General features: G+C 39.5%; 1 protein-coding gene across 1 annotated transcript in view; it reads right to left on the minus strand.

The window, feature by feature from the left end:
• Positions 1–967: 967 nt before the first annotated feature.
• Positions 968–14,825, minus strand: part of ahcyl2b (adenosylhomocysteinase like 2b) — an 80,927-nt gene continuing 67,069 nt past the window's right edge. Inside the window, exons 12-17 of the mRNA XM_060903164.1 lie at positions 12,410–12,504; positions 10,564–10,662; positions 8,375–8,443; positions 4,185–4,263; positions 3,338–3,458; positions 968–3,201 (exon numbers count right to left, since the gene is read on the minus strand). Of these exons, the coding sequence (XP_060759147.1) occupies positions 3,195–3,201; positions 3,338–3,458; positions 4,185–4,263; positions 8,375–8,443; positions 10,564–10,662; positions 12,410–12,504 (470 nt within the window). The 3' untranslated portion in view covers positions 968–3,194. The remainder of the gene's footprint in view (positions 3,202–3,337; positions 3,459–4,184; positions 4,264–8,374; positions 8,444–10,563; positions 10,663–12,409; positions 12,505–14,825) is intronic.

Genomic DNA, 14,825 nt, shown 5'->3' on the forward strand with positions numbered 1-14,825 from the left:
TACGAGCTGAGTAAATTTAATATTCTGTCCTGAATATTGAATTATATATTTTTTGAATGATTATTAAACCCAGGTTAGTGAATAAATGTGATCTGAATTACAGCTGGCACTACGATCATTGCTGCTGTTATTTTACGAACACCACAATGTGGAGCGCTATGTAATTAGCAATGATGGAGTATTGTGATGCAGCTGAACACAAACTGGAGTTACTGTTACCATCCTGAAGATGATCATTTTCTTATAATAGCATTTTCTGAACTATTTTACTCCAACAATTAAAATTTTTCCTTTAATGACACTTTTAAACCATGTGTAGTTGCATTTAAATGTTGTGTAATGTTAGCATTTGTGTTATAGCAGCTATAGGGTAGGTTGTTCCTTCAACAGCCTCAGAATTAAATAAGAGTCCCATAAAAACGACTGACTATTGCAAACTACAGAAAAATATATACATGTCTCCATGTCACGTTGTCTGCAAGGCAGCTTAAATGGATTTCTTTAATTATGTATTGTAGACTTTACAAAACAACCTGTGTTGACAGTGGAGGAAAGGGTCTCTCTCTGACAACTAACATTACTGAAACTGATTGTTGGGGCTGCATAAATATTCTGAGCCTCAATCAGCTTCACTTGAATTAGCGTTAACAGGATTTTAGTGGAACACATTGAGTGCCCTGGCTAATTTAAGCAAGGCTATTTCAAACAAGCCTAGATTTCGTGAGCTCACTTCACGGAATACCTCCTCCTCAAGCAGGTAACACATCCTAATTATAAAGCTTATCTATTGGCCCTGAGGCAAGAAACCGACAGTCTGACTCGGGGTTGTTCACAATGGTGGGCGTGGCTTCGTTTACAAAGCTTAATGCAAGTATGATCTTTACAGTCACATATTAAACCATTAATACGTTAATAAAGTCACATATTAGACAAACCACAGGCTGCAATACCTGGAAAGTTCCTCCAATACATTTTTATAGCTTTTATTTTATTCTTTCAGGTTACATACTGATTATTGCTCATCTACCATCAATTTGAAATATTTAAACATTGTTTGACAAAGTAACATTAAAGATTCTGGTATTTGTACTGAATACAATAAATACAGGAGTGGATCTGATTTAGTTCCTACTAAGCTCAGTTGAGATGCTGGTGTTAACTCGCTGCGCATGCTGCTGTGGAGCCACTGATCATGTCAGCCTTAGACAAAGGCTTGGATCCTGAGTCAACAGCAACACTGCGACAAAATTCTGACCTTGCAAAAAACCTGTACACACACACGCGCCCTCTCAAACATACACGTAAATGTATGCACACTCAAACAGACAGACAGAAAAAATAAAAGAAATTAACAAGAAAATTAAGACACGTCAAGGTCAGCACAAGTGTTGTCGACTAAACACAGACAGATGGAGAAACTGACAAACAGCTGGGGCAATAACTCGAACTTGAACATGGTGATACAGTTTAGGGCTCCGGTACATAAACTTAACACTATGTGCATTTGGGGTGTAAAATATGACAGAGTGACTGCTGTGGGATTTAATGAAGTGTTTTAGGTGTGTGGTGTAGTAATGCTGCGCGTGACATCACCACCTTAGGAGGACCAGTGAGGTGAGACCTGCTTAACACTTTATAATCAGAATAGACATACAAAACCAATGTAGAGATGCGTGGATCTGATGTATTAGCACTAAAATCTAAGACTTGTGTATTTTGTTGGTCACAATAAACCGTTTTGCTATGCAGTAAAAGCAGAAAATGGCACAGGAAGCACAGCTATATGAAGTCTGAAGCACTTCACTCTCTTCATGAGAAACATACAGAGTTGATCAAGGATGAAAGCTCATTTTAAAAGTGTAGTGAAATAAACGGCCGGATTTTGTCCCATTTCAATAAGCCATTCAGTCAAGACAGCTTTGAGAACAGTTACGTCAAAGCAGTTTGTTCCAAACACCCCTTAAAACACTGAAATGTGCACCAAAATCGCTCTGTTTCACCTAATCCCCTCATTTTAGACAAATCTTGGAGGGCCTGGCAAAGAAACTGGGTACCGGCCTGACTATACATTTGGTATTTCATCAAAATAATCTTTACTTCACAGTATATAAATTGAATGTTTCAGTACATTTAACATTACACTAAAATGCAATAGAACATTTAATTTGCTTATCTCTATATTAATACAGGATGATTTAATGGGAACAGAAACAGGAAGTAGAAGATAGAAAAATCTTAGTTTTCTGTATAAATATTTAAATATACACCCCTGTGAATGATTATACAGCTTGAAAAGCATCTGTAATATTGTGATAAGAAAATCAAGACCTACAGTGTGAGAAATGCTCAACAGAGGGAACATTTTAAAACATTAATACTGGCTTCATTTCAATACCGAAAAAGCACACACCTCTTTGGGAGACAGGCTGAGATGGTCACAGTCTGGCCACGGAAATAATCTGTGTCCAGTTGTAGTGACAGTGGGGTAAAGAGGCTCTGTCCCCACATTTATCAGTGTCCAGTTAAAATTTGACAAGCTTATTGTGATTAAGAACTGAAAAACTCCAAATCCTAAAATTTGACTAAAAATCTTTTTTTTTTGGTTTTTTTTTGGTTTTTTTTTTAAATAATTACTTCTCAATAACATGAACAAAGGAAAGAGAATATATCATATCATATCATATCATTGAGACCCTTGGACCCAGCCATAACCACGTCCCAACCCAGCATTTCATAGAAAGAAAGAAAGAACCCCACAGAAGAAGTAGAAAATAAAAGACAAAAGGACAAACTGCATGTCCAACACAAAAATCATTAAAGGTCAAAAATAATACATTAGTTTCTTTTTTCAGCTTCGTCAAATCAGCTTAGCCAATGTTAAACAAAAGATTTCTAAATAGATTATAGACAACTAACACATGAATCTAAAGAGGATGAAAGGGTGAAATCTCCATAAAGATGGTGCTAGGATGGGCCACTAGCAGCAGCAGCTCATAAAAGGATTAGAGTTATGCTATTTGTAGCAGAAAATAAATAAAAAAAACGTCGCAGCCATTGTAAGCCACGCCCGAGGCTCCAGCCAATCAGCACAGAGCCTCTCCCTCCCCCCTGACAGAGAGGTCGAACCCCTGCTTCCCCTGGATTGATGAATCTGGCTAAATTCTATAGTCTTCATTTTCCATTGGCGAGGTGCTTTAATACCTGCAACAGAGATTATTATAGGTTTCTGTGATGTACAGGACATAAATGTGGAGATGGTTTGGCACAGAGAATTCAAAAACAAGACCTAAAGAACAACACTAGCAGTAGATAGCATGACTCAGTCTGGCATACTTGCCTGTAGTAATTTGGCTTGAAGGGCCCGTTTTTGTTTAGGCCTAGATACTTGGCCTGCTCGTCGCTCAGCTCAGTGAGGTGGGCATCAAATGTGGGCAGATGAAGGCTGGCCACATACTCATCTAAACAAGACACACACATGAACAGTCCCAAGAATTACAATAAAGTACCAGATGTGACAACTGAATGCAGCTTTGTGTTTAAACTAAAGAACCAAAAAAGGTGCACTGGTTCTTTAATAACTTTGGCATAAGGTGTGCCAGTGACAGTTTATACAGCGTCTGGTTTAATTGGGATGAGTAATAAAAAGAAAACAGGAAGAAAAGCTCATTGGTTTCAATCAGGGAATGCAAACGTCATGAATGCGTAATTTCCAGCCTTGACTCATTACCTTCCGTATATTTCTCTTGGAAATGAAACGGTTTCCTTTTTATGCCATCAGTCACAACTCCCTAGAGTACTTTCTTTTACTCAACTGTTGACTGTAGTGATGCTAAGGTACAGGTTTGATGGAGGGAGGAATGGGAGTGTGAGAGTGAGTGAGAAAGTGTACTGAATAGTGCGGCAGCAGTCTCTGACAGGCTGACCTATATTCAGAGCTCGTACCAGGAACACACATGGTTATGCTCTGAGCAGAAGATGGCACACATGCTTAGTCATTCAGTACAGTGCAATCTGCTGACAAACTGCTCTAAAAATCCCTCATGACTACATGCAACGAGGCAGAAAAAAAAACAACCTACACACAGGCACAAAACCAGTGTGCTATATGTTAACAGTAGGTGTGACACACCAACAAATGTCTTCATTATACATATATTACATACACATAAAAATGTGCATCTTACCCATTTTCTTAGGCAGCAGGTAAACATCCTGTTTATAGCGGCCCTCTGGAGCATTGTACAGTTCTATCAGAGCCAGAGCCTGGGGGAGGAGCCAGAACTTGGTCACCATGACAACAGTGTGGTTGTATGCATAGGCATACATGCACGTACAGTGGTGCTTGAAAGTTTGTGAACCCTTTAGAATTGTCTATATTTCTGCATAAATATGACCTAAAACATCATCAGACTTTCACACAAGTCCTCAAAGTAGATAAAGAGAAACCAGTTAAGCAAATGAGACAAAAATATCATACTTGGTCATTTATTTATTGAGGAAAATGATCCAATATTACATATCTGTGAGTGGCAAAAGTATGTGAACCTCTAGGATTAGCAGTTAATTTAAAAGGTGAAATTAGAGTCAGGTGTTTTCAATCAATGGGATGACAATCAGGTGCGAGTGGGCACCCTGTTTTATTTAAAGAACAGGGATCTATCAAAGTCTGATCTTCACAACACATGTTTGTGGAAGTGTATCATGGCACGAACAAAGGAGATTTCTGAGGACCTCAGAAAAAGCGTTGTTGATGCTCATCAGGCTGGAAAAGGTTACAAAACCATCTCTAAAGAGTTTGGACTCCACCAATCCACAGTCAGACAGATTATAGAAATGGAGGAAATTCAAGATCATTGTTACCCTCCCCAGGAGTGGTCGACCAACAAAAGATCACTCCAAAAGCAAGGCGTGTAATAGTCGGCGAGGTCACAAAGGACCCCAGGGTAACTTCTAAGCAACTGAAGGCCTCTCTCACACTGGCTAATGTTACATGTTCATGAGTCCACCATCAGGAGAACACTGAACAACAATGGTGTGCATGGCAGGGTTGCAAGGAGAAAGCCACTGGTCTCCAAATTGCTGCTGGTCTGCAGTTTGCTAAACTGGACAAACTGGATCACATGGACAAGCCAGAAGGCTTTTGGAAAAATGTTTTTGGATGGATGAGACATTTTAGTTTAAATGAGAAGCGTTATGTTTGGAGAAAGGAAAACACAGGGATGTGATTTGGGGCTGGTGAAATTATCTGAAAATTTTAGCCGGGGGTCTGGGGGCCGCAGGCCCCCAGCTGGTCCAGGGCAGCGCCCTGGTGGGGGGACAAGGGGGGCGAAGCCCCCCGAAGCTCCTGGGTTCTGGGGTTTTCTGACTTAAAAATTGTACTAAAATGGCAAGCAAACACACAAGAAAAAACTTGTCATGATTAACAAATTCAAGCCAGTTTAATGGTCAACATGCAACTCTGAGCCCCTATAGTAAATTCAATGATTCTTAACTGACAAAAAGCCAAAACATGAAACCTAAAAATGTCATTCTAAATTAAATCATCTGCATTAGAATAAATAGAAAATTGTATAAGGAAAAACAAAATTTATACTTTCAATTACTGTAGAAGTTGAACATACCTAAATGTGCCTTTTCAAACAAACATGATGCAACATAAGAATTCATCCACCATTATTTATGAAACTCTATTGCTCCTGGTAGTCTCCCGGTTTGCTTCTTATGTATGGCAACTTCTAATATTTGATTAAGTTACTGCACACCCCGTTTAGACAGGGTAACAGGATTGACACAAAAAAATTAGTCATGCATAGACTACTTACCAAAACTGAAATTTTTAAGTAAATATTCTCAGATTCAGTTCATTCTGCCATCCATATAAAAGGTGAGAATATGTAGATCCTTGGCAACAAATAATTTCAATAATAGCTTTTGGGAGCATTTATTTTTGTTATGTGATTACTCACGGTAACAGAACTGACACAAACCTCTGGGACAGGTACAAAAATTAACAAAACATCGAAAAAATATCTTTTCTTAATGGCATTTTCAATTTGTGACATCCATTGTGGTTTCCACAGTCTTGTCGTTGAACATGAAAAAGTTTCAATTCCACCTTTGTCTAACATTAAGAATCATGTCTGAAAAAAAGTCTCTTTTCAGTGGAACAGCCATTTTTGCTCATGTTCGACCCTAAAATTTGCTACAAAATGCACATTTATGAACCAAAGTAGTCAAATTTTGAAATGCAAGGTAGAACTGATAATGCTTTATCATATGAGACCATAAAGAGGTTTTAGAAATCTCAAAATGTAAACAAAACACGTCCGGCCAAAAAAAATACATTTTCTGTGAAATTGACTCATATACAGAACTGTACAGTGTTCACTCACTTGAGGATTTTCATATGCAAGAATAAAAATCACTTTCACTAAACAACATTCACAAAAAATGTGTTTGCAATTAATTGGGATCCACTGTTTTTATCATTTCAACCGCGCATCAGACCCTCGGCCAATTGAAAATGTCTTTCATGCACTTTTCTCCCTCATGAGAATTTTGAAAAGTTGGCAAGTATGTATTATTTGCACTAACATTTTAATATTGAATAAACAAATCAAAATTGTGTATAATTACCTTACATCCACGCTGTGGGAAAAGTTTTGAGCGAAAATTAAAACTAACTGCGAGTGAAAAAGGTGAAATAATCTGTGATGAAGTTGGCAGAGACTCTGAGGTAAAGTGAGAGGAGGCGGGAGGGGTCAAGCATCACTGCCGCCTCACAGACTCACTTTCCCGGGTTAAACTCCCACCACTCCCCCTCTCTCTAGCTTTTGTTTTGTTTTCACCGAGTAACCATTTTGATTTGTAAACTAGAGCCGTGATTTAAACTGCTGTTTCTTCGGATGTAACTAAAACAAACAAATAAAAACCGCCCCTTCTTTTCTCCTCAGAAGGTTTAGCCTCCAATGCTAACCTTTTCACCACAGCTTTCATAGCGTGCGCATGCGCATCCAGGAAGGAACAGATGGCGCGAGGCCCCGTTGCCACGGCAACCTTCGTCACCCCGTGAAAACATACCCAACTGTCGCACGTGCAGTGACACCATCACCACTCACAGGTTTATTACGGGGAAAGAAATGAGCTGGGTTGTTTTTTTCTTCTTCCCCATGTTTATTTACTTTAAAAACACACACACACACACACACACACACACACACCAAACTGATGATCAGGTGCATCTTCACGCTCGATCACGGAGGCTGCCATCTTTCAACTCTTTATTTGAAGCGAGCTTACGTACCTATCTAACAAGCGTGTTCATTGGTTGTTACAGAGCGATGGGCCAATCACGTACCTCGTTTCATCTCAATGACGGAATTACTGAAAGTCGGAACGAATAGGATATGAATGCGGATTTTTGAGCGAAAAATCGGAAAAAAAATTTTCTTCAAATTTTGAGGTGAAAAAAGCGGAATTCCGCGAATTCGCGGAAAAATCACATCCCTGAAAACACTGCATTCCAGCATAAGAACCTTATCCCATCTGTGAAACATGATGGTGGTAGTATCATGGTTTGGCCCTGTTTTGCTGCATCTGGGCCAGGACGGCTTGCCATCATTGATGGAACAATGAATTCTGAATTATACCAGCAAATTCTAAAAGAAAATGTCAGGACATCTGTCCATGAACCGAATCTCAAGAGAAGGTGGGTCATGCAGCAAGACAACGACCCTAAGAACACAAGTCGTTCGACCAAAGAATGGTTAAAGAAGAATAAAGTTAATGTTTTGGAATGGCCAAGTCAAAGTCCTGACCTTAATCCAATCGAAACGTTGTGGAAGGACCTGAAGCGAGCAGTTCATGTGAGGAAAACCACCAACATCCCAGAGTTGAAGCTGTTCTGTATGGAGGAACGGGCTAAAATTCCTCAAAGCCGGTGTGCAGGACTGATCAACAGTTACCGGAAACGTTTAGTTGCAGTTATTGCTGCACAAGGGTAACCACACCAGATACTGAAAGCAAAGGTTCACATACTTTTGCCACTTACAGATATGTAATATTGGATCATTTTCCTCAATAAATAAATGACCAAGTATAATATTTTTGTCTCATTTGCTTAACTGGGTTCTCTTTATCTACTTTTAGGACTTGTGTGAAAATCTGATGATGTTTTAGGTCATATTTATGCAGAAATATAGAAAATTCTAAAGGGTTCACAAACTTTCAAGCACCACTGTAAAAGTACACACACGCACGCACAGAGGATAAACACTGCCGCTGAATAAGCAGGCAACAACATTTCTACTTGAAAGTGGACGTAAATTTTCAGTCACTACTGCATTAATGTAAGTGACAGTGCTGTGTCTCACACCTGGGTTGTGGCTGTGATGGACAGGACAAATGTGGGCACAGTAGAACAGCTTAGGTTGAGGAGGCGACCCTAATTGAACACATACACATTCAGATAAATATACAAAACACCCACACACACACTCGCATACTTTTACTGATGTGTTTGTGGTACAGACCAAATTTTCTGATATCAAAATTCTGGACTGCAATGATGCATAACACGATATAAATATGAATATGCAAAAACTAACAAATATAATTAACATTCTTAATATTTATTTATTTAGCTTTTGCCATAGGAAGATATATATATATATATATATATATATATATATATATATATGAGTGATTCCACACTTATGGGTACTGAAATGGGGACATGAACTTATTTTTAAAAATTCACCTAAAACCATTTCTTTTTTTACCATCAGGTCACAAAACATGTAATCTTTAATGAATGATATGTTAAAAGATAACTTTAATTTTCTGAGATGTAATAAAAACATATTTATATGCCAAAGTCAAGCCTATGAGTTCCAAAATGATGTCTGTTACATTACTTCTGTTACGATTGTCCATCTCGCGTCTGTTACAAATTAATTACAATCTAGCTATATACCATGTTAATCTTATTGAAAGAATGTGTATGTTTATTCTACTACACATGTTTATTAATTATATTTGCTAAAACATCACCTTCCTATGTTTCAAAAAGTAATTCTACATTGTTAAAATTGAGAATATATATGTCCACAACACTTCTGTTACGTTCTGACTTTGGCATATAAATATGTTTTTATTACATCTCAGAAAATTAAAGTTATCTTTTAACATATCATTCATTAAAGATTACATGTTTTGTGACCTGATGGTAAAAAAAGAAATGGTTTTAGGTGAATTTTTAAAAATAAGTTCATGTCCCCATAAGTGTGGAATCACTCATATATATATATGTGTACATACATCATGGCATGGGAAACCACAACAGCTTGCGCCAATTACAGTGGCCCCATTGTACCGAATCTGCATGTCTTTAAACTGTGGGGGAAACCGGAGCACCCAGAGGAAACCCACGCGGACACGGGGAGAACATGCAAACTCCACACAGAAAGGCCCCTGTCGGCCGTGAGGTTCGAACCCGGAACCTTCTTGCTGTGAGGTGACAGTGCTAACCACTACACCACCGTGCCGCCAATACCCTAATAAAAGTCCATACAAGTCACCTGAAATCATGCCATTTTCCAATTGCCAGTTCTTCTTCTTCTTCATCTTTTTGATATGTGGATTTCTCTCTACTTTACCATGTGGGAGCTGAACATAATGACTGATTTATGCTTGACGGATCAATCCTGGGGCATACACCACCAGTATACCAAAATGATGGTGGTGTAGAATGAAAATTTTTGTAAATAAAATTTTTTTTTTTAAATCACAACTACACTACTGAATGCATCATCAAAGCAGTCAGAGGAAACTCTGTCCACAGCCCCATGGCATACAGGACCAGTCAAAAGTTTGGACACACTTTCTAATTCAATGTTATTTGTAGAATGATTCTGAAAATATCAAAATGATGAAATGGCATAGATGTAATTACGTAGTAAGCAACAAAAGTGTAAACAAAATGTTTCATATTTTAGATTCTTGAAAATATCCAGCCTTTACCTTGATGCTGCTTTACACACTATTGGCATTATCTTAACCAGCTTCATGAGGTCGTCACTTGGAACGCTTTTCAATTAACAGGTGCCTCGTTAAAAGTTAATTAGCGCAGTTTCTTGCCTTCTTAAATGAGTCTGAGATCAAACAGTAAATAGTAAAGGATAAAAATACAGTAAACAGCCCTATTCCACAACTGTAATAATCCATATTATGTCAAGAACTGAACAACAAGGTAAAGAGAAACGACATCCATCATTACTTTAAGACATGTAGGTCAGTAAATTCGGAAAATTGCAAGAGCTTTGAATGTCTTTTCAGCCGAGTTCAATTGTGTCCAAACACTTGACTGGTACTGTACATGTATAAGTAATTACTAACATTTTAAGCAAAATTTATATGGTTCAACTACTCAAAAATCTCTATTGGCTGCAAAATCCTTATGGGTGTCTCATTCATACTGACTTACCACTACATGAAAAAGTCAACATCTTGTCTTTTTCTACAGGGGCTAAAAGGGAGATTAGATGATCTCTGGTATAACCTCACCTCTGCAAGTAACACTATTCTCTTGCCATCAGGCCAGATCACATGGTCCACCTGTGATCTCACACGCTCCCAGGTCAACTCAGGGGTCCTCAGACTGGCCTGAAACACACAATACTGGTCAGCAAATGTATGAGTTAATGGATGTCTTATTGGCTCTATTAATACAGCATCATTTTTTACACTAATACAGAAAGCTACCAAGCTGCTACAGTGCCTTAAAAAACTATTCATACCCCTTGAACTTTTTCACATTTTTCCACCTTACAACCACGAACTTAAAAGTTTTTTTTATTGAGATTTTATGTGATAGACCAACACAGAGGAGCACATAATTGTGAAGTGAAACGAAAATGTTAAATGGTCTTCAAAATTTTAAACAAATAAAAATCTGAAAAATGTGGTGTGCATTAGTATTCAGCCCCCTGTACTCTGATACCTCTAAATACAATCCAGTGCAATCAACTGCCTTCAGAAGTCATCTAATTAGTTAATAGAGTCCTACTGTGTGTAATTTACTCTCAGCATAAATACACTTGTTCTGTGAAGGCCTCAGTGCTTTGTTAGAGAACACTGAGGAACAAGCAGCATCATGAAGACCAAAGAACTCACCAGACAGGTCAGGGATAAAGTTCTGGAGAAGTTTAAAGCAGGGTTAGATTATAAAAAATATCCCAAGCTCTGAACATCTCAAGAAGCACTGTTCAATCCATCATTCAAAAATGGAAAAAGTATGGCACAACTGCAAACCTACCAAGACATGGCCGTCCACCTAAACTGACAGAGCGAGCAAGGAGAGCACTGGTCAGAGAAGCAGCCAAGAGGCCCATGATCACTCTAGAGGAGCTGCAGAAATCCACAGCTCAGGTGGGAGAATCTGTGCACAGGACAACTATAAGTCGTACACTCCACAAATCTGGCCTTTTTGGAAGAGTGGCAAGAAGAAAGCCATTGTTGAAAGACAGGCATAAGAAATGTAGGGGACACAGCAAACATGTGGAAGAAGGTGTTTTGGTCAGATGAGACCAAAGTTGAACTTTTTGGCCTAAACGCAAAGCGCTGTGTGTGGTGGAAAACTAACACTGCTCATCACCCTGCACACACCATCCCCACTGTGAAACATGGTGGTGGCAGCATCATGCTATGGGGATGCTTTTCTTCAGCAGGGGCAGGGAAGCTGGTCAGAGTTGATGGGAAGATGGATGGAGCTAAATACAGGGCAATCCTGGAAGAAAACCTGTTGGAGGCTGCAAAAGACTTGAGACTGGGAAGGAGATTCACCTTCCAGCAAGACAATGACCCTAAACATACGGCCAGAGCTACAATGGAATGGCTTAGATCAAAGAATATTCATGTGTTAGAATGGCCCAGTCAAAGTCCAGACCTAAATCCCACTGAGCATCTGTGGCAAGACTTGAAAATTGCTGTTCACAGACGCTCTCCATCCGATCTGGCTGAGCTTGAGCCATTTTGCAAAGAAGAATGGGCAAAAATTTCAGTGTCTAGATGTGCAAAGCTGGTAGAGACATACCACAAAAGACTTGCAGCTGTAATTGCAGCAAAAGGTGGCTCTACAAAGTATTGACGCAGGGGGGCTGAATACTAATGCACATCACATTTTTCAGATTTTTATTTGTTTGAAATTTTGAAGACCATTTATAATTTTCGTTGCACTTCACAATTGTGTGCTACTCTGTGTCGGTCTATCACATAAAATCTCAATAAAAACTTTTAAGTTCGTGGTTGTAAGGTGGAAAAATGTGAAAAAGTTCAAGGGGTATGAATACTTTTGCAAGGCACTGTAATTCACACATTCACACAGTGTCTGAGGTGACTGCGGTTTGCTCACCACATCGATCTCAGTGTTAGAGTGGCCCATGTTACAGACGATGCAGCCGTTCTTCATACGGTCCAGGTTTTCCCTCACTACCACATTCTTATTCCCTAAGAGAAATAAAAAAGCCATTATTTAATTCTGCTCAGTACATTCAACCAGAATTAATGATCTGAGACTGCAACTAAGAAAACCTGTATTGTTTCAGTAAACAACTTGTGCTTAAAGTGACAATCAATTTCCTTTGAATTTACTAAGCAGCTACATAAGCATGTACAACGCATGGTCAAAAATAACCCAGGCTTTTTGTAAAGCCCGGCGCACACGGGCGACTTCTTGTAAGCGTGTTGCGATTTTTGGACTCAAGTTTCCCCTCTCGGGTAGCTGCGTGCGCGCGTTATCTGCGACCAGTGGGTGATTTGGGGAGGGGGATGCAAGTCATGTGGAAATCACGTGACTACTTTGCAGGCGGGGATTGGCTTAGCCTTTGGAGGTGATCGCTTCATTACTGCAGAGACACACATACACGGCGATATCTCTGCAACAAGTCAGCGACTGGTGATTTTTTTTTGTCGCAGAATATCAAACGTTTGATACCTGCGATCTGTCGCAAGCAACAAAAAAAATTGCCATCGCAAATATCCGCACATGAAGCAATTTTTCACTTGCGTCAAAAAGTTGCATGACCAAGCGACGGAAAATCGCCCGTGTGTGTGTCGGGCTTAACAGTAGGAAGTTCTAAGATATTTGCGGGCTGTTCATCAAACAATGGGTGGTTGGTAAATGGGTAAAAACACCGACAAACAAAATGCGAGGCAAATGGTGTACCTCTATCTGATGAAGACCACATACACACAGTGTTAGGATAATGACTTTAAAGATCATAGGCAAAGGTTTTTCAATTTATGCACATTTGAAACTTTATATGTTAAACCCTCTGTAATTTCCTTCTGGTCCCAAGAAGTATTGTTAATAAGTGATAATTAAAATAAGTTAGCGCGGATCACAGCGAATTTCTGTTCAGGGATTTTCGTGACCATTCGGCGCGTGACGTCATTCAAGACAAACAAACCGCTTGAGTTGAGTCCACTTCCGTTTACTCACATTGCCGTTCGGCTTGAGTGCAGACGTGCGTTCGGGAATTTCCAAAGAAAAATCATGCCTTATTATTGTGCAGTGAACTGTAACAACAGGACCGGTTCAGGAAGAAGTTTTTACCTTTTTCCGTGAGAGGAGAAGAGGCGGAAAGAGTGGATTGGCTTTTTCCGGAAGAGGCGGAATGAGTGGGATGGCTTTTTCCAAAAAAGGCGAAGAGGCGGAGCGAGTGGGTTGGCTTTTTCCGAAAGAGGAGATGAGGCAGAGAGAGTGGATTGTGCGCGCGTGAAACAAAATCAAGCAGTCAAAGAAGAAAAGGAGCAGCAACACTCAAGCAAAAAGGAGAAGATTGGAGGTAAACATTTTTACCTTTGCTTGCAATTGACAAGTCAAGAATCCTGAGGGATCCTGTATAATCATTGTGGAAATGAGACAAAGGGATATTTCCTCGCTTAGAGTCGGCTATAAATAGTATAATGCCACGAATGGCAGGCTAACGTGGCCTACCGGCGCACTGTCCAGTAATCGTTCCCTATATCCACTAGGGAGGGCGGTTTAATTATTCTTCAAAAGGGCTCTTATTTAGTATTACGACGAAAGTAGGAATTTATCATAATTACCAGGATAAATCGTTTGGGCGCGAGTCTTGTTGAGGTCCGGGGTCACCGCGATCAGAGTCGGCCGAGTCACTGTCTGATTCCGAGGCCGCACGGTCAAACCAGTGAGCCACATTCACCGATTGCTTCGCAACGGCCATAGGTTCATACATGTATGGTTTCACCTCTCGATATTCAATTTGGAGAGTTCCTGCTTCAAAATCGCTATCAGACATTTTACACAACCTCTCACGACCAAAGTCCGTACACGTGTGCTCGGTTCACAAGTAAACACAGAACTGCTCCCAGTCTGTTTGGCTTGAATGACGTCACAACGGCGGTCCCCTGGCGGTGAAAGTGCGCATAAGTGAGATGCAAACAAACCTTCGGAAATTGGGCAAAACAGTATATTTTAACCGTTTTATTCAATTTTAGGGTGCAAATTAGACACTAACACTACGTTCAGACTGCAACCTGAAACGACCCATATCCGATTTGTTGTGAAATCTGATTTTTTTGTTAGGCCTTACCTTTTGTTAGACATTACCAATTATATGAGACTTGTGTGCGATCTCCAATATGAACGGAAAACGACCCAAAAGTGTCCCGCATGCGCAAATTGACACGTAATAAGCACATCTACGTAATATGTAAACAAAAAAAAGTGCACTCATGTTTAATGATTTCTTTGTTTGTTTGTTTAATTATCTGGTTAGTGTTAAAGTGTGAGGTCTCATGTG

Source organism: Neoarius graeffei, chromosome 21 (assembly GCF_027579695.1).
Source record: "Neoarius graeffei isolate fNeoGra1 chromosome 21, fNeoGra1.pri, whole genome shotgun sequence".
Classification (NCBI taxonomy): Eukaryota; Metazoa; Chordata; class Actinopteri; order Siluriformes; family Ariidae; genus Neoarius; species Neoarius graeffei.